General features: G+C 44.2%; 1 protein-coding gene across 16 annotated transcripts; it reads right to left on the reverse strand.

Annotated features, from left to right (window-relative positions):
* Positions 1–1,056: 1,056 nt before the first annotated feature.
* ERMARD (ER membrane associated RNA degradation) lies at positions 1,057–27,686 on the reverse strand. 16 transcript variants are annotated; one of them, XM_057740096.1, is made up of 19 exons: positions 27,596–27,686; positions 26,240–26,416; positions 24,552–24,720; positions 22,823–22,962; positions 21,780–21,881; positions 21,395–21,484; positions 19,340–19,437; positions 18,763–18,899; positions 15,504–15,618; positions 14,471–14,573; positions 11,329–11,358; positions 9,521–9,589; positions 7,995–8,168; positions 4,894–4,977; positions 4,441–4,541; positions 3,784–3,909; positions 3,327–3,545; positions 2,376–2,489; positions 1,057–1,239 (listed from the first exon to the last, which is right to left on the reverse strand). In XM_057740096.1, the coding sequence occupies exons 3-19, from the start codon at positions 24,667–24,669 to the stop codon at positions 1,059–1,061; spliced, it is 2,001 nt and encodes a 666-aa protein (XP_057596079.1). In that variant the 5' UTR covers positions 24,670–24,720; positions 26,240–26,416; positions 27,596–27,686; the 3' UTR covers positions 1,057–1,058. The 16 variants fall into 16 exon arrangements, 13 of the variants coding, with proteins under 13 accessions (XP_057596079.1, XP_057596080.1, XP_057596078.1 ...); XM_057740097.1 differs by lacking the exon at positions 27,596–27,686 and adding an exon at positions 27,235–27,589; XM_057740095.1 differs by lacking the exon at positions 27,596–27,686 and adding an exon at positions 27,012–27,589.
* Between the last annotated feature and the right edge of the window lie 25 nt (positions 27,687–27,711).

Raw genomic sequence — 27,711 nt, forward strand, 5'->3', positions numbered from 1 at the left:
ATCATCGATGGACGTCCGTGCCCAAGAGGATGTGGCCGCCCAGAAGAGGAGCCCCTCCAGAGACGGAGGCTCTGGTACGGGGGGTCCTGCGTCAGGTCAGGCAGAAGCAGGAGGTTTTACTGCGCAGTTTAAGGGGTGGCAGGTGTTGGGCGGGCGAAGCAACAGGTGGAACACGAGTGTCTGTGGTCACACGGCCCCATCTCCCCCGGAGCAGCCTCCGCACCGATTTCTGATGGCAGAGAAGCCAGGATGTGCCGTGGGACATCCATCCTAGGAGGCCAGACCCGACAGCAAGGTGGGTGGGCACAGCCAAGCACACGCAGACTGGGGTTCGGGGCAGCCCTGCAGGGGCTCCTGGGGAACCGCGGCCTTGCTGCTGCCCCCTGAGTGGACGAGGAGCTTCCCGCCGTGGCCGCCCAGGGCCTCTCTCGGGCACTGACCCGGCTCTTCCGCGGAAGCCCTGGCCCCCACGCCGCTGCCCAATCAGCTCCTGCACGAAACCCGCCAGACCTGGACCCCTGGGGACACGCTGACTGGTAGGCTTGCTGCCCAGAGCAGTCCAGGAGCTGCTCCTCCCCAACCCTCACCCACGGTATCTGGATCGTATCAACCTTACTCTCCGCTCCAGGGATGGGGGAGACCGGCCCCAGCCCTCCCGCCACGCCCCAGTGGCCAGTCCAGCGGTGGACGTCCACCCAGCCTGACTGGTTAGTGCAGGGCAGGGTCTTGGCCACAGCCGTCGTTTCAAAATTAGACCTGTGACCAGTAAGAGGAAGCTGCCCGTTCCTGGGTGACAGCTGGGTGAGATGAATCTCTCCTCTGGACAGTATGCGTTGGGAGATGAGACCCAAAACTGCTGCGGCCATTTGGTTTCAGAGATCCAGCCTGAGGTGCATACCAACAACTCGGGAAAAGCAAACTGGGGAACTGTAGAGCAATGGACCTTGTGCCCTGATCAAGCAGTACCTGGAATCGACCCTGCCTTTGGGTTTTCAACTCACATGCTGTAAGTCCACTCAAGTCGGGTTTTCTGATAGAGCCCAAAGCATCCTGACTTATTAGACTACTTTATTTGTGGATTTCTTGGCTAAATGTATTAACATCTGTTTCTTCTCACTAAAAGTCCAAATTTTCAACAAAGCCGCGTGTGTGAGATTGACAGCTTCATCCCACTTGTTCTTGTCTTGTCTGGTGTAAGCTGCCAGGTTCTCTGTGTATTGCAAGACAGACTTTAAGAACCTGTTTAAAAGAAAGAAATTTATTTATTTATTCCATTGTAAAATGCAATAATGATTTAAATGTATTCCCTTCACTTTGAAGTTACAACTAAAGTACTGTAGCTAATTTTTGTCTGAAGATTCAAGACAAAGAAATACATACAAAATGAAAATGAAAGAATATAAACTGGATGAAGGAGAAGAATGCTGAACTTGAGTGTCACCAGTGGGGGTGGACGCCCCTGGCTCCACATAGCTCATGCACCCTCCATCTTTCTCTCCCAAATCACATACGACGGATGCTCTTAGCTGATAAGACTCAGTTCCAGACAGGCTCTTAGAGGCTGTCTGGGCCACACTCACACATAATAAAGCCACAGGACACAGGACTTCGGGGGCTGTGCCTCCTGTTTCCACCCCAACGGAGGGGCCACCCCTTCAAAGGAGACACGTCCCACCTGGAGTAGCTATTGCTGTTGAAAGGCTTTTCCTAAAAGATAACTCGTCAGAAAGTTCACAGAGGAATTACCTCTGACTGATGGGAAGAAGTGCCATTTTCATTTTCCAAGTTCTCAAAGTTTCCCAAATAGCCTAACATTTTCTCCAACTATGAATTTTTGAAATGTTCACACTTAGGGAAAAGTTAAAAGAATAAAAGGATAAAAACCCACAGACTTTCTGTCTAGAGGCGTGGCTTTCAGTTGGGGTGGTTTTGCCTCCAGAGGACGTCTGGCAACATCTGAGCCCCTTTTTGGTCGTCACAGCTGTGGGCTACTGGCATCTAGTGGGTGGAGGGCACCACCCTAAGGTACCCGGGACAGCCCCGGGGCAGAGACAGTCCACAGCTCTGAGCTTCGGGAGTCCGCACAGCTGCAAGACGATGGCGGCAACACCAACTTCCTCCCAATAAGACTGTCTGGATGTCGTTCTTACCACCCAGAGGGAGGAATTCTGAAATCATTCACATGTAAATTAGGTAAAATTTTCTGAAATGTGTCAGTTCTAAAAGCTCACAAACTTACACTAAAATCCACAGAGAAGAACAGTTCAGGGCCAGGCTGGGGTTGAAAAAAATCACCAAGAAAATAACCAACAGGAGCGAACATGATTCAAAATTATTAAAACACAGCTTCATCTCCTATAAGTGTGGACACTGACCTTAGATACTGCTGATATTCTGAAGTATTTTTCCCAAGAACCATATGAATGTTGACCAATTCCAGTGCAATCAGCAATAAAATCAGGTAAAGCATAGGAGACAGAAGCTTAATACTAAAAATAGATAAAATAAGTTAAAATTTAATAAGCGTAAGTATCATCTTTGTAAGAAGAAAAATGTTTCAGCTAACCAGTCCTTCTTTCAAAAATCCTTAAATCCAAGGTTCTGAAAAGAACACTGCGTGGACGGCCGTCCTTCTGGTGGCTGTGATCCGCGCCCCCTCGGGTTCGAGCGCCTCTGCGGGTTCTGAGGCCGCGGGCGCCCTGCCTGCCCTGAGGAGCCGGCTCCATCGCTTGGTACCTGGGCCCTCCATTCGCCTGCCGTCCCCCTTGCCAGGCAGCAGCTCCCTCCTTACAAGTCAGCCTTCAGCAAAGCGCTCTCACGAGAGAAGAAACACAAATGGCTTAAACGTGAGAATGGGTTCAACGTCCCTGGGACCCAAATTTCAGTTACAGGCAGACTCCTGTCCTCCTGGGAGGAACTTGAGCTATATCTGTTCTGGGGAAGGATGTGATGCAACAGCATCATCTCGTGAACTCTCAGTAAGGGTGGAGCTGGATGTAACCTTCGGAAAGCTTTATAAACACAGACCCCGCTCAACCCAAAAATTCTAGGAATTTGTCTAAAATGGTAACTTTGTGCGGATGTAGCACAGTCTAAAATACACAATGCTGGCATTCCCAAGGTACATCTGCTGTCATATTTTAAATCCAAATATTCATTCGGGTCCGTAGAACCCATATTCCAAAGTTATAAATGGTATTTTTAAAGTGACACATATGTAACTTTTCCTGAAACTCAGTATTTCTCTGAAGTCAGGGGTAGAAGTGCACCCTGAGGTAAGAGGTGCCCATCGGAGCTGCTCCAAACCAGACCCGTAAGCCGCGCACCTGTGGACCAGGCGCAGGTAATTGCGCCTCTGCCGGGAGCGCAGGCTCCTGTCCTCCCACTGCCGGCGCCTCAGCTCCGCGCAGGCGGCCACCTGGTCACACACGCGGCGGCAGTGGGTGCCGATCCTCCGGAGCACAGCCAGCACCTCCAGGACGGCTCTGGGGCAGAACAGGGTCGGGACAGGGATGCAGCAGAGCTCACGGAGCAGCGGGGGCCGCCTGCAGGGCAGAGCGGTGCGAGGGCCTGTCACTGGCCGGCCTCCTCGGCCTGCACACCCGTCGCGGCCGTCACCCCGGCAGGTGCGGGTGTGAGAACAGGACAGACGGACACACGCACCACCGGGGCTCATCCGGTAATTCCTCCCGGGACACAGCGGGCCCCTATGGCCACCGCCCGCGCGCACGACTCCCTGCGCAGAGGACGGCCAGGCTGCCCCCCACCACGCCGGTAACTTACTTCCCCGGAGGAAGGCACTCCGCGTCGCGGGCAACGCAGCGGGTCTCGGGCACGTGGCGACACAGCTCGGCCACAGTTTCTGCGATTAAAGAGTTGCAGGCATTTACTTCAGAATTACCTTCTGATCTGAAAAACAGAAAACATGTGAAGACACAAGACCATGAGCAAGATGCCTGATGAGAGCCGGCGCAGGATATTTACTTCAGTGGTTCACTGAGCAAAGCACTTAATCTGCTACTTGCTTTTCCCCAAAATAACATGGAAAAGACTCCATCAGAGGCAGAGGTAAAAAAATAAGCGACAGAACGCACTGCGGGCGACGCACCTGCTGTGAGACGACCTGGGACCCACGAGAGTCCTCCCCGCGGCGGACTCCGCCGTGTCTCCACGTTCACATCCTCAGGCCACTGCCCTCGCAGCGGCGGCCCCGCTGTCGCACCGTCCCCGCCGCGGGCGCCACTCCGCCCCCCGAGGCCCGCCCCTCGCCCCTCTGCCCTCCGTCTCTGCAAACGGCACCCCCAAGGCCCAGCCCCCCGGTTGCCACGCGCTCGCAGCCGCTCCTTGGGGTGCGCCTCCCGACGGCCTGGCTGGGGAAGACGTCACTCGGAGGCTGATGCTCGCAGACCCCGCAAGGCCGGCGTGACCGGGGGGACTCACCGCTCGGCCTCCTCTTCAGCTCCTTCGGGCAAAGGCAGCCGCGGCCACACCGCAACGCTCCTCTCACAGCTCAGCACCTGGCAGGGCGACGCACAACTGCTCTGCAAGGTTTTAAGGAAGGTTCCTGAAACTATGTTCTAACAACGTCGATGCTGTTACGGATGCTGCCTTCACTTTTAAGGGAGACACGTGGAACACTGCTACAGAAGCCACACTTTAAAACCTGGTGGCTGGTCTGGGGCAGGCCCCGCCCTCCCCGCGCACGCCCCTCCCTCCCCGCGCACGCCCCTCCCCGCGCAGCCCCACCCCTCCCCGCGTACGCCCCGCCCTCCCCACGCAGGCCTCGCCCCTCCCTGCGCACGCCCCTCCCCTCACCGCGTACGCCCCGCCCTCCCCGCGCAGCCCCGCCCTCCCCGCGCACGCCCCTCCCCGCACGCGCCCCTGCCCGCCCACCTGCTTTCTAAGCTGAGCGACTGGATGGCAGCGAGTGGCGTAGGCTTCCGCCAGACAAATCAACGCTCTCACTGCTGCCTTCTCCTGGTTCAGAAAAAACAGACGATTGTTACTACAACGTCTGGTCAGACGTCTACTTTTCCTCTACTGCATCTTAGTTCATATAAGAGTGCCGATTTCTCATCAGGTTCCTTCACATAATTCTCCCGGCTAAAAGACAGCAAAACTCTTCATTAAAATAGGGTTGACTTAGTAGTTAAACCATAACCAACAAAATTATTTTAATTGAGGCTGATGAACAATGACAATTTCAAAGGCCACTCTGGCCACAATGCAGCAAAACTAGAAGTAAATACGAAGAAAAAGATTCCAAGCAAGTGGAAAATTTTAGACTCTCCTAAAAAACTAGGACATAAGAATTTAAACATTAAAAATCAATATAACTAAAAGAGGACTACATACTATAAACACTCAACCGCCAAACATAAAAATATTTTTAAAACAGTAAAAATAGCATTATTTACAGCTAACACATCTGTATAACTGGAAAACCCAAGCTGACAGACTATTACAAAGTCAGTGAGTTAACAGTGGACACTTAACACACCAAAGTCAAGAGCTTTCCTACGTATAAGCAGTAACTACCTAGAACTCTCAACAGCACAAAACAACTCGAACAGCTAGTCGTTACTTGGAGAAGAAATGCGCCTAACTTTCATTCACTCAGACACCTACACAGGCGCTTCATGCAACAAAGAGAAACCAGCCCTCACTGGGCGGCTGACATCCAGCGGGGTCTCCGGGACTCACGCTGTGAAGTCAGTGATGAGCGGGGCCGCCACAGTGCACACAGCTTCTTCCCTGAGACGGGAACCTGGGGAGGGCCTCTGAGCACAGGGGGAACACACGGGTGCCACACCCTCCCAGAGGTTCAGGGGGGCAGCAGGGGTGGCAGGAAGGGGGGACGCACAACTGGGGCACGATCTTGAGGTAGAGAATTGAACATGGAGAGTGAAGAGGGGGTGCTGGCCTTTGGGCCTGAACAGCCACCTGCGTCAGGCAACAATGTTCGGTCTTGTGAAAATGTCAGTTATCCCATTAATTCATCAGGAGCTCATTCCCCTGGGCTGGTTGGTTGGGCTTAGGCTTCGTGTTTATTTTAACTACACAGGTTCACTGGAAAAACGATTAGAGAAGAGGCACTGACAATTCTGAAAAAGAGGGACAGGAAAGTAATCTCTCAGGTATAAAACTGTACCATGAGGCTTAGTAAAGACAGGTAAAGAGAGTCCAGGTCTACAGTCCAGTGCACACAGTATACAGATATTTATTCTCTAAATGGTGCTCAGCCAACTTGCAAGCAGTTTGTTAAAAAAAAAATTTTTTTTAAAGTAAAGCTAGATTCTCTCACTCCCAGGTGAAATAAATTCCAGCTGGATCAAAAGATGTAAATGGAGAAAAAAAGCTATAAACTATACAGAAAAACATATGAATACATTTATAATTTTGGAAAGCAAAGGGTCTTTTAAGAATGACTTCAAATGCATAAGTCAGAGAGAAAAAACATTAAAACCTAATGACAGGTAACAAGCAACAGGTACTCTGAAAATGGCAAATAAGGCTAATAAACCTGGGAGGAAAATGAAACGGAATAAAACAGAGCAAACAGGAAGTTCACCAAAGAATTTTAGCATCATAGACATTTTTCACAGCAGAGAAAATTCTAATCACCCATAAATGACGCGCTGATAAAACGGGGTGTCAGGCAGCTGAGATAAGAGTAAAGGTAGAACAAAGATAACCAAAAATACACTGTTAATGAAAATGCTAGTTACAAAACAGAGTACGTCCACAGGAACCCACAATGCAGGCTCAGGGAAAGAAAAGGGAGCAGGGACACCCAGCTACTGATAGCAGTTATTTCTGGGAGGAGGAATTCCTGAGGACTTTCACTTTTGCATTAATTTTTCTATCCTGCTGGAACTTTGAAACAAATTTTACCATAACTGTTACATGTACAGTCTGAAAAAAAATTAAAATATAACTAACAATCTAAGCTAAATTATGTCTTTCAAAATATAAAAGTACAGTTTATTGACAAATGCAAAATATTCTACTCTCTCATTTAACAGTCCCCTGTAAATTTTTCCAATTTATTTGGTTAATCCTATTTTATACTTTGTTCTCTGGTTTGCAATATCTGTCACTGTTAAAAACATAAGCAAATGTATTCTTAAGAAATAGGCTGAATTAAAAAGATACATGTACCACAGCATTCACTGCAGCACTATTTACAATAGCCAGGACACAGAAGCAACCTAAATGTCCATCAACAGATGAACGGATAAAGAAGATGTGGCACATATATACAATGGAATATTACTCAGCTGTAAAAAGGAACAAAATAGAGTTCTTTGTAGTGAGGTGGATGGACCTAGGGTATGTCACACAAAGTGAACTAAGTCAGAGAAAAACAAATACCGTATGCTAACTCATATATATGGAATCTAAAAAAGCGGTACTGATGAACCTAGTGGCAGGGCAAGAATAAAGACGCAGACGTAGAAAACGGACTTGAGGACACAAGTGGAGAAGAGGAGGCTGGGACGAAGTGAGAAAGTAGCACTGACATATAAACGCTACCAAATATAAGATAGATAGCTAGCGGGAAGCTGCTGCATAGCACAGGGAGATCAGCTTGGTGCCTTGTGATGACCTACAGGGGTGAGATAAAGAGGCTGGGAGGGAAGCTCAACAGGGAAGGGATATGTGTATCAATATAGCTGGTTTATATATATATATATAAAAATATATTTGTTGTACAGCAGAAACTAACACAACACTGTAAAGCAATTATACTTCAATAAAGATGAAAAAAATGGAAATAGGTTGAATTATTTTAGGTGAGGTCAAGTAATATTGATTTATTTGTTATAGAGAATACCAGTACACATAGTCACATGTTCGGATGAAGGCACACTGTAACTCATATATTAAAACAACAGATTAAAATATAATCAATTACACTTGAAAATAAACTACATTCCTTCACAACTTAAGGACAGTGGATCTAATTAATTGGCTTCTTCCCTACACATTACCTTAAACATTGATAATAGATCTTCATCAATAAATCTGAGTAAAAGCACAAAGGAAAATGCAAGCAACTGATTGGCTGCTTCTTTTGGAAATTCAGGTAAACTGATTTCCCCATGGCTTAAACGATCTCTTAGACGGGGACCCTCCTGATGGTTCAGGAAATCCCAGAGAAATTCCTATCAAAAAAAATGACACAGAAAATATTTGGTCAGTATTCTCAGCAGAAAGAAGGAAGGTCTGAAGGCCCTGAAAGGGCAAGCCCGCAACATCTGAGCAACAGTGTTCATTAGAGAAAAGTGAGCCTGAAAAAGAAAGTCATTCAAGGTCACACAACAGAAAAGTATGAAGTTAGGACTGTCCTTGAGATCTCTTGGGTTTATCATTACACCAACCAGCTTGGGCAGGATAGCACCCCACTAGCTCAAGATTCCCCTGAGAAACCCCATCCTCCACAACCGCACCCACACCTCAGGCAGGATTCCCCTCAGGGAGCCCTATTTCTGTATCTGCCTCTTCGCTGACTGACAGAACCTAAGAAGTTTGTAGAACTCACCACCAGGGTTACAAAACTGCTTGCATGGCTCCAGTGCTTTTAAAAACAAGCTTTCTCATTCTTACCCCCCTAAAGAGGGAGAACGGATTTGACCACATTTGGAAGACAACTTCCCAATCAATAAAAAATCCACTGCTGTGCTCTCACATGGACAACACCATTTTTCTTTCCCCTTATGAGTCTTTTCCCTATGTGTCCTTTCTCAGATCACCGTTTTATTTTTGAAGCCCTATGAAGACACTGCTTCTTTCTTAATGGCACAAGTCCAAGGACTCTTCCACAACGTAGAGGAAAAAGAGTCAGAAAACCCAATTTGCTGACCCAGGCAAACTGCTGATGAACGGAAGAGTCACAGAGATCCAAGATGAAAAAGAGCATTAGATAAACTAGTTCAACCATTCTAATTTCCAGATGGCAGAAAGGACACCCAAGAGCATATGGAATCTGACTAATGTCACACAGCGGGAACTGGAACCTAGGTTGCTAACTCCCAGTTAAAAGGAGAAAATATAAAAATTCTATTTATAGTCCAAAGTAGTCACTGCAATATCCTCATAAAATACAAACATTTGATAAAAACAAAATGGATGTAAATAATTATCTTCTCATCCACCACTCTATCTTACTAGTTGCACCTGACTTTATTGTCATTCATAAAATACATAAATAAATATAGCCCCTCCTACCATCACAATACACATAACCCACAGATTCAAATACTGTCTAGGAACAGGGCAGCTGAGTCATCAGGCCTTAGAAAAAGGACATTTGAATAGCCAGCACGAGGCACAGTCCCCGAGCTAGGGGCAGAGCTCCGCAAACGTCCGCTACACGGACGATGATGTGCAGACATGAGACTGCTTCAGAAGCACGTCTTTTGGGCACGTCACAAACCAAAATTAACGCCATTTTTGAGACGTGCTCATCACATCCATTAATACAAGTGTATTAGAGTGTCAATGCCTAATACTTTACCATGGCAGGCTCTCCAAGGAAAAGAGGAAGTTGATTGATTTTACCATCATTCAAGTGTTTTGCCAATATCTAAAACACCAAAAAGAAGTAAGCTGATTAACTGGTACACAAACATACACATACAGAACTTACAGTGTCAAAAGATACAGTACATTTGGTCTGACACGCTGTGTAAGTTCAGAGCAGGTTAAATGAAATAAGGACGGTCTTAAGAACATAGCAACCACCTGTTAAGGAAAGCTTTTCTTAACCAATGTATGTTTACACATATATAGGTATGTATATGTGCACTTATGTATATTCATGTATATACGTGTGTGGCATTTATGCATATATATGTGCATATACGAGGGTGAGTCAAAAATTATCCGCACTCTGGCTGTAGAATTTATCTTAATTACCTTTTAGAAAAGACAAATACATCATTTTTTGACATAACCTCCTTGCTTTTCAATACACTTTGTCCATCTGTCAACAAGCTTTCGTATTCCCTCATTAAAAAATGTTTTAGGCTGAGCTGCGAGCCACACATGCACCGCTGTCTTCACTTCTTCATCAGAAGTGAATCTTTGTCCTCGTAGGGCTGCTTTCAGGGGACCAAACAGGTGAAAGTCTGATGGAGCAACATCAGGACTATAGGGAGGAGGCTTTAACGCCTCAAAACGAAGTTTTTGCAGAGTATTGAGAGTGTGGGCAGAAGTGTGTGGACGTGCATTGTCATGCAAGATCACAGCGCCCTTGGATAGCAGTCTTCTGCGTTTAATCCGAAAGTTTAGGCTTCAGCTCTTCAATAAGCATCTCTATTTATTCATGCACACTTCTTCGTAATAAAACACTTTCTCCATACTGTGCACAAAGTCTTCGATAAATAACGGCACCAGGTACACCCTCAGACCACAGAAACAAATCTGCACGCTGTTCTTCTTTCGTGCAAATCACAAGTGGGGCAACCACTGTTGCTTGTACCACAGTTACAAATGAACTGACGTAACACATTCACACCTGCATAGCAGTGACTGGGGAGACAGTAGCCTTGAGCAGAAAGAGCTGATAAGACAGTGCGGTGAACAGAAATTTTAATATAACTGGAGTGTGGATAATTTTTGACTCACCCTTGTATATGTGTGTATGTATGTGTTTGTGTGTAGTTGCATGTGTATATAGATATGTGTGTTTATGTGTAGTTGCAAGCACTGTGTATATGTAAATGTTTATATGTATCTACATGTGTATATATGTATGTTAAGGCCTTTCCATAACTTTAGAAACTAGGTTAATAAGACTGGGTCTCAGAGCTTCCCTGGTGGCATAGTGGTTAAGAATCCACCTGCCAATGCAGAGGACACGGGTTTGATCCCTTGTCAGGGTAGATCCCACATGCCTCAGAGCAACTAAGCCCGTGAGCCACAACTACTGAGCCTGTGTGCCGCAACTACTGAAGCCCATGCACCTACGGCTCATGCTCCACAACAAAAGAAGCCACTGCAATGAGAAGCCCATGCACGGCAATGAAGAGTAGCCCCCGCTCACCACAACTAGAGAAGGCCCATGCATAGTAACAAACACCCAACACAGCCAATAAATTAATAAACTAATTAATTTAAAAAGACTGGCTCTCAATTAGTCTGAAAACTATATTCAACACTATCATCACCTTTTTCCTTTTTTTTTTTTTTTTTTTGCTTACATGACTATCAACATTTTCCTGTAAGCATATGATTTATGGTTGATCTTTAATTTTACATTTTAATTTTTATTTTAAAAGAATACGTTTTGTTTGTTTCAAGATACCTTATAAGTTTACTTACTTCGTCGAAGGTAGTATAAAGAGCTGTTGACTTCAGAAAAGGAAAGAAAAGAAATAATTAAAGCAAAATACAAGTAGTGTGACATTATTCAAAGCAGGAAAAAATTCTAGCACGGCCACAAATCTGAAACCTTCTTTTTTAAATAAACCTTTACCTAGCAACACTTTGGGAAGAATGTCATGGACAACATAAACACAATATAAAAGACATGAAAATACAGCGACTCTGGTGGTCGAGCCATGTTAGAATACTGCCCTCACAAGTACTGCAGCTCAGATACTTCCAGCACTTATGATCCCACTTCACCAATCACTACTCACACAAACAGAGCACTTCCACTGATGGCTGGTATTTGCGTGCAAGTGAGCACAACTGAGTATTTTCTCCAACAAATAGCCTTTGTTTTTCATGTTTCCTGGTGTAATTAGTATGGAGTTCACAGACATGGCCCGTGGCCAAGCTGCCCTAGCATTCTAATCCCAACTTCAACACCTTCTATAAGTGAAACCCTGAGCACCTCCACACACTCAGGTTTCCTGCTAAACTGGAAGTGAGGAATGCCCATCTCAAAGGGTATTCAGTAGGATTTTACACACTGTGTATCAAAATCAGTATTTTGTGGAAGGCAAATGCTCAAGAAATGTGTTGTACTTATTAATGCTAATATTATTAATGTATTTTCATTTTAAAATTATCAAATATTCTTCAACATTTATTACTGTGTAGATGACTCTACAGCCTGTATCTTTAGCTCCCAAACCTGTATTGCTGACCCTAAAAATTTTCCCAAGTTCTATCCTAAATATTCAATTGCCTACTAAATATCCCCACTACTTCCTCAAAAAGGCCAAACTTTTCAGTCACCCCGATAAATGATGTGAATTAACTTCTACCTTCTTTTTTTGGCCGTGCCATGCAGCTTGCGGGATCTTAGTTCCCAGATGAGGGACCGAACCCGGGCCACAGCACTGAAAGTGTAGAGTCCTAACCACTGGACTGCCAGGGAATTCCCAACTTCTACCTCATTTTATGGAATTGGTATAAATGTCTTATCTCTCACCCCTAATACACATAAGCTTCTAAAGTGTCACAAAGTCTTACACATCTTCATATCCTCCATTGACTCTGCAGAGATCTCACGCCACAATAAGTATTCAATAAATAATTACAGAATTTGCACAGCACTTTATAATTTTACAATGTATTTTCATTTATGTATTGCCTTATAAATAAACTGATGTTATGTTTATCCTGGATAAAAGCCTGGACTAAAATTTAAGATATTCTTTGATAAACTACACCCTCTGTAGGAACAGTCACACTATTTATTTGTGCAGTGAAATGACAACTAAATAACCATATTCATGACACCACAGAGCCATGCAGTGACTGCTCATGCTACCATGAAGTTAATTCTAAGAACACTCGAGTGAGAGCTGTGACACTCTAGCTCTAGTTCTGGGGCTCTAGTTCCTTCTGCTGGAAGACCCAGGCTTCACTCCACAGCACTGGACTGGGCAGAGCCTACATGAAAGGCACTGGGAGAGGGCACCGGCAGACATAAATATTGATGCCCCACTCCCATGGGGCCTACACCAGAGACCTCTACAAAAATGCACACACAGCAAAGCAGGACTGCCTCAAGATAAGACAGAAACAGAACAAAGAGAAAAGCAGCTGTTAGACCTGAGTAGACAAGGCTCTGGGAGGTCACCACTGTGGCTGGGCGTGGCCAGGCAGGGGACAGTGGGCAAAATAAGAGGAAAGACTCACATGTCCAGGAACTGGCAAGGAGCTTAAATAATGCTGGCGGAATCAGATGGAAAACAAACTGGAGAAAGGCTGGGGCCAGACTCTGAGATTCTTACAAGCCACGCAGAAGTGTGAGCTTTGCAGGTGGGTGCTGAGAGCCACGAGAGGTTTTTAAGCAGATGAGACCATAAAAGACATATGAGTACTCATGAGTTTAGAAAACAATTAGCAGCAGTGTGAGAATGGATTAGAGAAGGAGGAGAATCACAAAGACCTGGGGGAGATGAGTTCAGGTAAGTGTGCCGGGGAGCCATGTGAGGCCTCAGTGCTGCAGGACCACAAGATAAATCAGGGGTAGAACCCACCGGCAGGGCAGGTCCACAAGGAGAATGAAGTGCAGGCAGAGCGTAAGATAGTGTTAATGCTTGGTGTAGAGCCATGAAGAGGATATGGATAACAAGGAATATCAGACAACACATCTGTGGAAGAAAAAAATGGGCTGTTTTGAAATAAAGCAAATTTGAGTTGCCAGGGAAAACTCACATGAAGATAAACAGGTGTAAACCTAACTCGAGATCAAAGAGCTATGAGTTAGAGACAATGCCTTGGAGACTGCTGGAAGTTAACACTATAAACTGCCCTCTTAACACTGCTTTAGCTGCATCAACAGCTTTTGCCATGTTGTGTTTTCATTTTCATTAGTTTCAAAGTACTTTCTAATTGGTGTTGCTCCCACACAGGTAACAGCTTGAGGCATGGGATTATGTGAGATCTCCCAGGCAACAAATATAAAGAGACTACAGGGTTGAGAACAGAATTCTGAGGAATGCCTGTATAAAGGGGCAAAAAGAGGAGGACGAACTAGTGAAAGAAACACGAATACCAAGTATGGTAGATGCTGCTATTCATACCATAATATATGTTCTCCCTTTCCCCTAACTAATGGATTCTCCCATAGCTAGGCACATGGCCACTCAGAGCATCTCTAAGCCTCCCTGGCAGTTTTGGCCAAAAGGAAGCAGTATCCTTAGAGAAGGGTATGCTGTAGACGACCCATGGCCCACCTCATGGGGTTACAATAGTACACCAGTAACTATGGCTCAGAGAAAACATGAGCGTCATCTAATTTTATGACACCATTTCAGTTTAAAAGACTACTTCGAAATATGACAGAACCCTCAAAAACAATCACAAATAAGATAAATATAAATCATATAAAATCATAATAGGAAGCCACAAAAAATGACAGTCAAGCCTTCCAAAGAACATTCTTAGCTAAAAAATTCATTTAACGATAAGCAAATGTAAGATATTAAAAACTTTTAATTAGGCACAGAAAAATGTCAATACAGCAACAACGATCACCATCAACCGTTACAGCACGTGTTACCTCTGCAGTAAGAAGTCTCTTTGGACACTTGTTAACTGTGGCAAAAACTTTCCTAAGTCCAGTCTCTAGCTGCACCAATAACAATATGACACAGTCAGCAAACCTGTGAAATTGAAGGAAATAAGCAAAACTTCATGTTTTAAAAGCAAACACTGGCACCAACACCATAATAAGCGTGCTATATTCCAGATACTACCAATACGTGTCCCAAGCAAGGAGGAGTGACATTACTTACTAATATGACAAACAAAAACAGAATAAAAGTCTCACTAGGCTAGTAACTGCAAAACTACTTTCTAGTGTTTTAATGTATGATGAAACATTTTTAGCAGCTGCAGTAGAATAAAATGTCATCAAAGATCTGCTAAACTGGTTTTATCACTTCTAAAAAATACTCAGATATGAGGATTTCAGTGGGTTCTCAAGGTATCCAATCAAATGTATGTATCAGGATAAGGTAACGTGAAAGGCAGTATAGACCACTGAACCCTGGTGCTTACACTCCTGGACTTAACCCCAGGGAATATAGCCACAAACTGACATCTTTCTTTCTCTCATGATTCTCTAACACGGGACACCATGTTTCAGTCATAGTAAGAACTCAAAAATATGTTAATAAGTTGATTCTAAAAAATAATTATTGGGGAGTTCCTTGGTGGCTTTCACTGCTGTGGCCTGGGTTCAATCCCTGGTCAGCCTCTGAGAACCCACAAGCCGCACAGTGTGGCCAAAAAAATTTTTTAATTTTTTTAAATAAAAATAAATAAATCTGTTAAAAATAATTACCCTTATTAACTGTACAAAAAACTGTATAAAGTTGTACAAAAAACAGACAATAATGTTTAAAACACAATTACAAGATGCCTTTCAATTAACTACATGAAGATATTTTACACTCAGGTCTGTGCTTGAGCCAGCCCCATTCCTGCCTGCTTTTACTCCAGCAGCAACAAAGCAGGGAAGGCAGAGGACTCTAAGAAGGCCTGGCCCTCGCACTACCAACGACCACTCTGTAACACCACACTTCAGGTACCTGTGAGACTTGAACTTGACGAATGCAACTTCCCAATATGGCAACATGATTTTTAGTATAAAAGTGGATTTCTTCATCACGTCTTCTAATACTGAAAGTACCTCATAAGTAACATCTGTAAAATAGCAAATATTTTTAAGCACAATCACACTAATCAACTGAAAAAAGGTGTAAACACACTCAGGGACGGAGCCGACCTCTGCAGGAAGAGGAACCGTGGGCCCCAGGCAGCGTGCCATCTAAGTGTGCGACCACCCAAACTAGGGCCAGGGCTGCAGGTGACCACAGCACCCTTGGAAAAAGGGGACATGGGCAACTGCACCTTTTCTGGGATTTAAGCTACAACATCTTTGAGTCGAGGAGTTCAGGGTCAGTGAGCTGACGACACTAGCCAAGAAGATTAACTGTATCTTCAGAAGATACAGCACCCAGGTGTGCACCCAAAGATAAACTTAAGGTGGTTATGATGTGTCAGTATAGGTTCATCCTTGGTAACAAATGTACCATCTGGTGGGAGATGCTGATAATGGGGGAGGCTGTGCATGTTGTGGGGGGAGGTGCTGGGAATCTCTGCACCTTCCTCCTGATTTTGTTGTAAACTTAAAACTGCTCTACAAAAACAAAGTCTTCAAAATACATACATTATTGGCAGTCACCTGACTACCGAAAGGACCCACAACAGGAAAAGGCTAAGGCTGCCGGGACCGACAGGACCTGCACTGCTCCCTCCAGCGTTCACACCAGCAAGTACAGGCACGACAGCGCGGCCCATGAGGAGAAGGAGCAGGTCTGCAGCAAATGCGTGGTTTAGCTGTTCTTTCACAGCCCTGCGTCCCCCACCCCATTAATGTGGTAAACAACTCTGTCATGAAAAAAACCAAAAGATAATACAGGAGCCTCCTAGACAGCTTCCTCCACAAGAGGGCAGACAGCAGGATCAAGCAGTATCAGCAGTATTTTGTCTTGTGGAACTGAAATCCACAGCCACAGAAAGAGAGAGAAAATGAAAACGCAGAGGACTTTGTACCAGATGAAGGGACAGGATAAAACCCCAGAAAAACAACTCAACGAAGAGGAGACAGGCACCCTTCCAGAAAAAGAATTCAGAATAATGATGGTGAAGATGATCCAGGACTTTGAAAAAACACTGGATGCAAAGATTGAAAAGTTTACCAAAGACCTAGAAGAATTAAAGAGCAAACAAACAGAGATATGCAACACAATAACTGAAATGAAAAATACACTAGAAGGAACCAACAGCAGATTAACTAAGGCAGAAGGGCGAATAAGGGACCTGGAAGACAGAATGGTGAAAATCACTGATGCGGAAAAGAATAAGGAAAAAAGAATGAAAAGAACTGAAGACAGCCTAAGAGACCTCTGGGACAATGTTAAACATGCCAACATTCGCATTATAGGGGTCCCAGAAGGAGACGAGAGAGAGAAAGGACCTGAGAAAATACTGAAAGAGATTATAGCTGAAAACTTCCCTAACATGGGAAAGGAAATAGCTACCCAAGTCCAGGAAGTGCAGAGAGTCCCAGGCAGGAGAAACCCATGGAGAAACACGCCAAGACGTATAGTAGTCAAATTGATAAAAATTAAAGACAGAGAAATGTTATTAAAAGCAACAAGGGAAAAACGACAAATAACATACAAGGGAACTCCCATAAGGTTAGCAGCTGATTTCTCAGCAGAAACTGCAAGCCAGAAGGGAGTGGCACGATATATTTCAAGTGATGAAAGGGAAGAACCTACAACCAAGAATACTCTACCCAGCAAGGATCTCATTCAGATTCGACGGAAAAATCAAAAGCTTTACAGACAAGCAACAGCTAAGAGAATTCAGCACCACCAAACCAGCCCTACAACAAATGCTAAAGGAACTTTACTAAGCAGGAAACATAAGAGAAGAAAAGGACCTACAAAAACAAAAACAAAACAATTAAGACAATGGTAATAGGAACATACATATTGATAATGACCTTGAATGTAAATGGACTAAATGCACCAACCAAAAGACACAGACTGGCCGAATGGATACAAAAACAAGACCCATATATATGCTGTCTCCAAGAGACCCCCTTCAGACCTAGGGACACATACAGACTGAAAGTGAGGGGATGGAAAAAGATATTCCATGCAAATGAAAATCAAAAGAAAGCTGGAGTAGCAATAGTCATATCAGATAAAATAGACTTTAAAATAAAAAATGTTACAAGAGACAAGAAAGGACACTACATAAAGATCAAGGGATCCATCCAAGAAGAGAAGATAACAATTATAAATATATATGCACCCAATATAGGAGCACCTCAATACACAAGGCAAATGCTAACAACTATGAAAGAGGAAATGCAAGGCAGAAATAGAGACTCAGGTGCAGAGAACAAACACATGGACACCAAGTGGGGAGGGCGGGGAGGGTTGGGGGGGGGATGAATTGGGAGATTGGGACACCAAATTGTACACTCTAAATATATGCTGTTTATTGTCTGTTAACTGTATCTCAATAAAAGTTCTTAAAAGAAAATAGAAAAAAACAACTAAAACTGAAGGAAGAGAAAATAATGAAAAGCGAGAAGTAATTTAAGAGTGCCAAATTTTGTATCTTTCTTAATTAACAATCAATATGTATTGTTGAAAGTTGATAAATCAAGAGGTGGAAAAAAAAAATAACCAGCTGAGACTTATGGAAGTGAAAATACAGTATTAGATAGGAACGAATATTTATTGAATGAGTGTAACAGCATGCTATGGACTGAAAAAGAAATGATATTTACTCTTAAAAACATCATAGTAAAGACTACCCAAAATGAAGTCAGAGAAAAACCAAAATATGTAATAAATACTATGAAAAAAAAAAAGATAATACAGGAGCTCATTTATATTGCTGGCACTTTTGTCATGATTATGAGAACAAAGCCACGAGAGCCAAAAGGAGAAGGGAACATACGTTACAAACTGGTCCAAAGCCATTTTTACGTCAACATATCCACATGATACACTAACTTCATCATTAATATTGATTCACGTAGCTGCGACTCTCAGACTCCCCACGACAACCCTGGGGCACAGTGGGAAGAGGTAAGGATTTATGTGGCAAGGTTTAAGAGATTTTTCATGACACTTTCAAAGGCATCTCGCTCCTGAGAATAACTATTCCACCCACAGAGTTCAAGCCTCAATGCTACTTAACAACTTTATAAATATCTTTACAAAGATATATTCACGGGAAAATGTGAAATGTGGTACTTGCCAGGGAAAGCAATCAAATCCTCCAAGCCTGTAAGAGTCACGAAAGGTCGATGTGCCAATGCAAACTCAGCTTGTTGAAGGTAACCCTTTAGTAGCTGACCCAGTCCTGCTGTCAACAATAGCATCATCGAACAGTATCTAGTGGAAAATACCGTAGAGATCTGCTGGATCTACTCAGCACACACACAAAAAGCTCTACTTTAAAAAAAAAAGGTTTAAAATTAAGAAAGCAAAACAGCATTAAATTGCAGAAAACTCCTCAGGCTGTGGGGATGAAGCTGTGCGGTGGTCCAGAGGACCAGTGACGTCTCAGAAACCTGCGAGCCGAAACCTAGAGTCTCATACCCACCAGGAAGCTCTGCACATCACCACTTCCGCCTCTGGGGTGCAAGTCAGTGAAATCACAACCCTGTCACCACCCCAGTCATTCTGCCACTAACATTCAGTTTTATCTTCAAAATCCTGTCCCCAAACTCTCAGTTTTCTCAAAACACATCTTTCCTTGATGTGAAATTCAAAATAAAACAAACTCTTAAGCATATCAAAAAAGAGAAGGACTCCCTTCCCTAGCACCTTACTTTGGAGGAATCTCCGGAGGTGCCGCGAAGCCGTGCCACAGGACGTTGCGAAGGTTGAGTCCACATGGAGAGCCCACGAAGACCTTGAGCACATCCATCTGGTGGGGAGGGAGCAGAGTGCTGAGTCACCGAGTAAAGCAACACAGCACTGCAGTCACGTGAGCGAGCCTTCTTCTTGGAACCAACGGAGCCAACAGCACACAGTAATGATCACAGGAACAGTAAACCAACACTGCTCAACATGTCAGACACATCTGCGTGTAGTTGCTACTCACTCACCCTCAGGACAACCTCTGAGGAAGGTACTATTATTCCCACTAGGCAGAAGAGGAAAATACAAGCAGGCAGAGGTGAGACCAAGGTTTCAGAGGCCACAAGGGAGATGAGGTCCCACCCAGGCTACACTGCTTTCGTACCATGCATCAACATGCCCAGTATCCAGATAAAATAAAACAGAAAATGATAAACAGACACTCCACAGTAAGCAGCGTGTGCTTGTGGTAAAACATAGAGGGCAGTGAGGAAGATCCAGACCCCCGAGGCTCCAGCCTCTCACCTGACTTGAAGCTCACGGTTCACCTGCTCTGTTCCTCCACCTACAAAGTGAAGGCCCTCCCAATACCAGGAGGGTCTGATCCGACTGCAATAATCATACCTTTCCATGGGCCGCCTCTGGGTCTGGAGCCCCGCACCTCAGAGGAGATTCAGACAAAACGGAAGTTGTTCAGAGACTAAGAGAACTCAAGCCCACGTCGTACAAAAGAAGAGCTGAGCCTCCAGGAGACTCGGGAAAGGACTGAGCCATCTTCACACAGCATATAGACTTGCTGGGAAGAGGAAACAGATGCAGTCTAGATTTCCCTTGAAGGGCAGGAAGTTATAAAAAGGGGTTTCAACTCAATGTGAGAATGCCTGACAGCCAGTCCTTCAATACTATTCCAGGAAGTCTTGGCTCTCACACTAATTTTAAATACTTTAATATTAACTTAAATATTAATAACTATAATAATATCAATAATTTAATATTATTTGTTTTAAATTTAATATTATTGAAAATTTATCATTGATACCATCTGGGCAATCAGAAATATATATGCCAATGAACTAGGAAAATTATCTGGGAGCTAAAAGGGCTGTGGGTGGGCAAAAGGCTCACTGCCCAACACAGGCAGAAAACGAAGAACAGGTGAAAACAACGGAGTTTAAGAATTCAGTGTGACAGCAAATAGTCTGTACCTCACTCCATACTCTTCCCCAAAGAAAACAATCCTTAGGCTGACAGGGGTAAGGAACCAGGGTGAAGAGCAGGAGAGCTTTAATGACAACAGATTCTTAACGTCTCATTTGTACACGTCCTCCCAGGTTGGCATGACCCTGGCTTCCTCCTACAGCTCAGCCCTGTGTTACTCAGCCGCCTAAAGGCTAGTCACTGGTCTGAAACAATCTTGATCATGTGGCCTCCTGAAGATTTGCAAAAGTACAGAGCTCTGCATGTTTTTTAACTGGCATCTAAATTTTTTTTACGATAAGTATGAACAGCTGCAAAGGGCATAATTCCTCATGTTAAAAATACTGATTTTTTAATAATAAAACTGTAATATCACTCCTTAAAGGGTTAAAATTTTATTCTATAATGTTAGTATTATATTTACAACTTCTAGAATTAACATTATAATTAATACTTAATCAATGAGATCAACAGACTTCAAACTGCTCACTTGCCCAGCCCCCAGGGGTTACTATATCTGAGCTATTCCATCAGAGGTCATCCCATCAAAGGTTACTACTACACCTGAGGCCCTCACACCTGCTTATCACACCAGAGGCTATTATCAAACCTCATTAACACTCAGGACAAGAGAGAGGTGTGTCTTTTTGGCTGGAAGAAGGGCAACTTCAGCTGGAAAGGGGATGTGAGAAAGGAAAATACGCCTGAATTACTGAAATAATTAACTTTTTCCTAACACAGCATCAATTTTTGAGGAAGAAAAGTACAGCTAACATCGACTGCTTTGTGTTGTTCCTACTCCATCAGTTTTAGGTGAACAAGCTTACCACAGGCTGCCCAAAGACTTGAGCGAGCTCCTCAGACGCAAGTAGATCTCTTAAAAGAAAGGGGCATTCCTTCCCAATCAGTAAATACACCTAAAATTCAAACAAATACTGTGTAACAAACAACTGTATTACGACTCAGATGATGTTAACAAAAAAATCACCCACAAAGCAAGTGTATGTACAAATGAGGGGAGAAAAGTGCTGAAGACACCAATGTTTCTGATCTCATAATCATTCAAAAAGAAAAATATTTTAAAAATCTGTGCTAAGTGATTGTATAGGAAAACAATAATTAAAATCAACAAATCTGAGTGAAACTACTATACAGCTTAATATTCATTCAGATACTTTACTGGACCAACAGTGAAAGAGTCCTCACACTTACGTCACCCAGGGCTCGCTCCAGACATGAAGTCAGCTTCATTAAGCTAAGAGAAATAGCAGGCGATTGAAGACTTTCCAAGGCATCAAATATTTCAGGAAATAACTGTTTAAAACAAGACATATGTTAGAATTTGTGTTCAATAGGTATTATTTCTCAAAGTCACAATTCTATTAATGAAATTCAAACCTCTAATGATTTCATTTGGCATATTTTAATGACTTTTTTGGTATAGGTAAACATTTTCTATATAAATATAATATCCAAAGAATGAAGAAAGATGTTTCAATATCTAAGGAGTTTTGGGAAAGTTCTTTATTTAAATATTTATTAAAAGCAATAAATCTGGCATAATTGTAAATTGAAAGGTCAAATATTTTGACCTAAATCTTATTTCCCATTTTGATTAGTTCTTAAAGATGGATAAACATAAGGCAGCGCACCCTGCCACTTGAGAGAGCTACTACACAGGGGGAAGGGAAGAGCCTTCCACCCTACATCAGGAAATCCAAAATATCTTAGAATTAGACTTTTTACAGTTACTGCCCTACTGTGATCATACAATGTGCCAAACAAAACGGCTGGCTTGAACCAGCCACCAGACCAACCATCAGACAATCCAGGCTGGGGGCCCTAAACTACCCCTCCTCCCTTCCATTCGTCCTCAACAAGCCAAGCATCCCTACCTCCAGTCTCCTGGTCCCACTGCCTCAAGAACACCTTACTATCAGTCTGCAGGGTCTTTCTTTTTTCCTGGAGCTGTCCATTTTCCTCTGTCCCACGACCAGCACCCATGTACCAAACCACCTCCCTAGACCCCAGTCCTGACACTGCATCCAAAAAGTTCCTTTGGTCAAAGGATGTCTCTTAGCTCCAGCTTTGCGGGCTTTGCAAAAAGCTCCAAATTTCCCTCGAAACACTCAAGCCCTCTCACAGCTTGAGGGCCCAGAGGATGGAGGAGACACCTTTAAAATCAGCAAATAATAAGGGCCTCTAAGTGGAATTTGGAGAGTCTTTTATTTCTAAAGGTTGTTCAAAAGCCAAACCTCTGGAACACCTGTCCACTGGAGCCCCGGTGCATATCGCATTTCAAACTGCCCCTTGGACAGAGATGACAGATGTAAGTGGACGGCCTCACACACAGGGCCCAGCAGCCTCACGCTTTCCCCGTAATCCAGACCCTGGGCTTCGAGGATAAGAAATCAAGTTAGTACCACAGCTCCACATCGTGCGATGCAAATGCCTAAATCATCAAAGAAAAAGTGCTTTAATTATGAAATTTCTGCAAAGTTGACAACCAGTTTATAATTGAACTTACAATAAAGATACTCATGTTTGTTGACAATAAGTTACATAGTGTTTATCTTATTATAAAAGAAAAACTCTCAGTAGAGAGTTTGAGGGACTTCCCTGGCAGTCCAGTGGTTAAGACTTCACCTTCCAATGCAGGGGGTGTGGGTTCAATCCCTGGTCGGGGAGCTAAGATCCCACATGCCTCAGGCCAAATAACCAAGACATATAACAGATGCAATATTGTAACCAATTCAATAAAGACTTACAAAAAAAGGGTCCACATCAAAAAATTTAAAAAAAAAAAACAAAACTTGAGAGTTTGAAAAATAAAGTTTCAATTAAGAGAAAAAGCATTTTTTCAATCCCTTTACTCGTGTATAAGTTTGTACAAAATCAGGTGCATATTGCATATGTAATATTTTAACCTGACTTTTTAATGTAACACTATTAGACTATGAGCCTTCCAATGACATTAGTTAATAATAATTGTTATTAACTAATAAAAATAAAAAAAATTGTTATTAACTATTTTGGAACATAGTTATAATATGAATTTTTGGTTTTGTTTTTTTGATAAGTTTTGGCTGAGCAATCACATGGTTCATGACCAAAAAGTATAAAAGGGTGAAAGTTTCCCTCCTGCCACCAGGCCTCCTTCTATAGCAGCTACTGTTATAAATTCCTCGGGTGTATTGAGAAATATTTATACACACACAAGCAAATAATACAAGTACGTGCTCCTCCTATTTTTCACTTGGCCATACAGCCTAGAGAGACTTCTGGATCAGAAAGATGGGCCTCCTCACGCTTTTTCACCACTGCATAATATTCCCTTGCATGCATTTTTCATAATTTACTTAACCAATCCCCTACTGCTTGACACCTGGCTATTTCCAATGTTTTTTCTTTCTTTCTTTTCTTCTTTCTTTTTCTTTTTTCTATTACGAAATGCTGCAAGGAGTAACTTGGCACAAACACACATTCATACCTGTGGCTGGGCCTGTCCTGTACATTCCTGGATGGAATTGCTGGGCCAGAGCATGTTTGCTTATAATTTTTACAACTATTATTAAATTTCCCAACCCACATCCCTATTTCAAAAAACATATAAGAATGCCTGGAAGCCATTTAAAATAACTGTATACACCACCAGTCGTGACACACTCTTAACTCATATGACTTCTACCTTCTTGCCTCCTCCACCTGGCTCACCAGCGGAACAGAGAGCCCCTCAGCCCTCACTGCCTCCTGACCCTTCCTTCTCACACCTGGCTTCCACAGCCCAGCTTCCCCTTAACTCTTCTATGCTTCTCAGGCCTCATTCCCTCTTTCCACACCGATTCCTCTTCTCTTTCAAACTAAGCCTGTACTTTAACATCTGCTAACCCAAAAAGCAATGGGCAGAAAGGGAAATTTTACAGGTCAAGACATTTTAAATGGAACAGTACTGATGGGGGTTTGTGCTGCAGAGAAAGTACAAACCTGATTCTGTATAAACCACACAGTCTGTAATTGTCTTCCAGCACACATCACCGTTTTCAGTTACAATACTACTGATGTCGCAATTTTCTCTGACTTCAAACCCAAGTTTACAGATCATATCATACACCAAAGGAGAAAGACATGTGGTAATAGGATCCTCTATTAATATCTGAAATATAAAATATAAAACACAGTTTAACAGGAAGTAAAAGTGAATTTTATTATATATTTAAATCACAAGAAAATTCTATTCTGTCTTAAGTATAGAATATACTCAAGTACAGCTACTGTGTTAACACTTTCTGAATGTCATGAGAACTATATGATTAAAACACTGTGATTAAATATTAACTAAAGATTACTTATGCAAATATTTCCAAGTAAATGTTTAAAGATTTTAAATTACTTTATTAACCATAGTATTTAAGATAAGAATTTCAGAAGCTCAGTATATTTTATGGATAGTACATTATTCCCTTCAGCATTCTTTTACCAAAGTTATCAAAATAAGCATTTTTAAATAAGGGGTGGGAAAACAGAAAATCAAGCATAATGAAGTAAAACAGAAACAAAAAGCATAACTCTGACTCCCTAGATGGTGTAAAAAGCAGCAAACCACACTGTTTTTCCATGAAGAATTAAATAAAACCAAATTTTCACAATTTTCCCGACATCACACTAAGATCATCTCATAAACCTGCAAGATCACACTCTAGGTCTAAAACTGACCTGGGGTCATTATGTGATGTGTCAAGTTAAGGGGTGTGTGTGTTCTAAGGTTAGTTAAGTCCTGTCCTAAGGTTAGTTAATTTGGAAGCCAACCAGCTTAAGTGTCTCCATCCTGGTCAGCAGGACCCTGTTACCCTGTCCGCTTTTCTGTCCCCAAAATCTTCACTTCCCACTCTCAGCCCTGACTGTCACCCAATCCTTTCAGGCCCTAGCAGGTGAGGCACTGCCCGAGAAACTTGTGTGGAATATCTGGCGATCCTCTGTGATGCCTGCTCAGCCAGTCAGCGCCCGACCCTAGGAACACTGCAGGGCAGCAGGGGAGAGGGACTTGCTCCTGCTGCCTGCAGCCTGGGGAGTTCCTGAGCACTTTCTATTCCTTTGAGCACTGCCCTGCGGCAACAGTGCCTCCTGCTGCAGCAGCTGAACCCAGTCCACAGTCATCCCGACACTTGCAGGCCCAGCTTCACTACCAAGTGCCGGCCAGAGACACAACGCCAAGCGTCTGTGCCTTCCCTTCGAAACTCTTGCTTCCCAGACTGGCCAGGCCCTTCCACATAGCTGGGTGGCACGATTTCCTCCTTAGTGACCTGAGTTTCAGCCACGCAGGAACCCTCCTCTAAGTTTCCAGCCACTTCCTGTAGCTCTCTCAGTCCTGTGGGGAGTGACTGCTTCTCACAGCTGCCGGCCGTCTCCACAATACTTTCAGAGATCTCTTTTTATCCTTCCAGATTACTAATTAACAATTTTATACCTAGTTAACTCTTTAAATCCAATTATCTTAGTGCAAAAACTAGTGTGGTTTGTCTCTGGACTAACATAGAAATATAACTCTAAAAGGTTGCATTCACATCAAAAAGCACTCCTTGAAATTTAAAAAGGATTCCAACCCTAAAGGAATGGGCTGTACATCTGGAGTGACAGGTGACAGGCAGAAATGATATTTCTACAGAAAAGCCCACCTGCTCCACTACTAAAGTGGGCCCTGGATTTGGCAACTGAAGTCGTAAGAAGAGTCTCTTTTGGTTGTAGACTCCAGATCAACACAGTTGTCCCTCAGACTCAACCAGACAGTAAGATCTTAGAGCACAGAGACCGAATCTTATATAAGGTTGTATCCCCAGGACACAGCACAGACCCTGGCATGCAATGAATGAAAAATAAAGAGTTGCATGAACGATTGGCTCCTCCTACCCTGAGTTGAAATACACCCGCCCTGCCTCCCAGATCTTCGGATCTGGGGAGAGGCCACATCCCACCCCTAACCAACAGACAGACAATCCTAGAAGTTGGTTCCTAGGTTAACTTTTAAGCCCACACTCTCTTAGACCGGGAAAGACCCTGCTGTTAATCGAGAAATAAAATCCAACCTCAAATCAACAAATATTCGATGCTGTAATGCTTTAGTTGTCATTCACGACAATAAATATATCCTCCTGTGTATTACACTTAGGAACACGCCTGTCCCCCCACGAGCAGCCAGAAACCCTGCCTGTTTGCGTGGTGTGCACGCCCCACGCCATCGCTGATACTTCAGGGCCCTGTCCAGAGCAGCACGGGGCAGGGCACGAGGCCTGCGCTCGCGAGCTGGTGCGCTCTTCCTCAGACCCTGTCTACCTCTCGCCTTGAAGAAGTTACTTAACACTCCTGAGGCTTCTCACTTTGAGAGGGTAAACTATTACCACCTTCCACGGCTGCAGTAACGAGATAACACCTGAAAAGCACCTAGCGCACCGTCCTCAGAAGGCAGCGGCTATTGCTAAAACTGCGGACGGCTGGCTGACACCGAATTCCCGGAGAGAGGAAGGCAAGTGATCCTCATTGGGAGGCAGCCCCCTTGAATCCAAGCTAAGGTCAGTGAGTGAGACCCTTGCGATTTAGTTTTACGTTATCAAAATGGCCTGAAAATGCCGAATACAGTTCTAATTTGCCAGTGCGAGCCGGCGGCGAGTCTCACCGCCCGGTTCCCACACGGCCGAGGGGCCACCTAGAGAAAACGTCCTTCAGGTCGAAGGCCAGTCAGGACACAGTCGACAAGCACGGCGCGTCCTGCGGGCACGGCCCCGGCCGGGGAACGGCTGCGGGCCGTGCCTGCCGCGGCCGCAGAGCCTCCACACCACGGCCCCGCGGACGTCAGCCGCGACCCTGGGCCCCGAGAACAACGCGGGGTCGGGCGGCGCCGGGGAGCACGAGGGTGGGGCGGGCGCGGCCGTCCTCCCCCGCCGCGACAGCGGCTGCGAGCCGGACGGCGCTTCCGGTGCCGCACGCCGAGGGCCGCGCTCAAGCGCGCTCAGAGGAAACTGCTGCCCCGACTCTACCTCCATGACTTCCGGCTCCCGGCCGCGGCGCCGAGGGAGGACGCACGCCACGCCACGCCACGCCACGCCACGCCACGCCACGCCACGCCACGCCACGCCACGCCACGCCACGCCAC

The sequence above is a fragment of the Hippopotamus amphibius genome, chromosome 6 (assembly GCF_030028045.1).
Source record: "Hippopotamus amphibius kiboko isolate mHipAmp2 chromosome 6, mHipAmp2.hap2, whole genome shotgun sequence".
NCBI lineage: Eukaryota > Metazoa > Chordata > Mammalia > Artiodactyla > Hippopotamidae > Hippopotamus > Hippopotamus amphibius.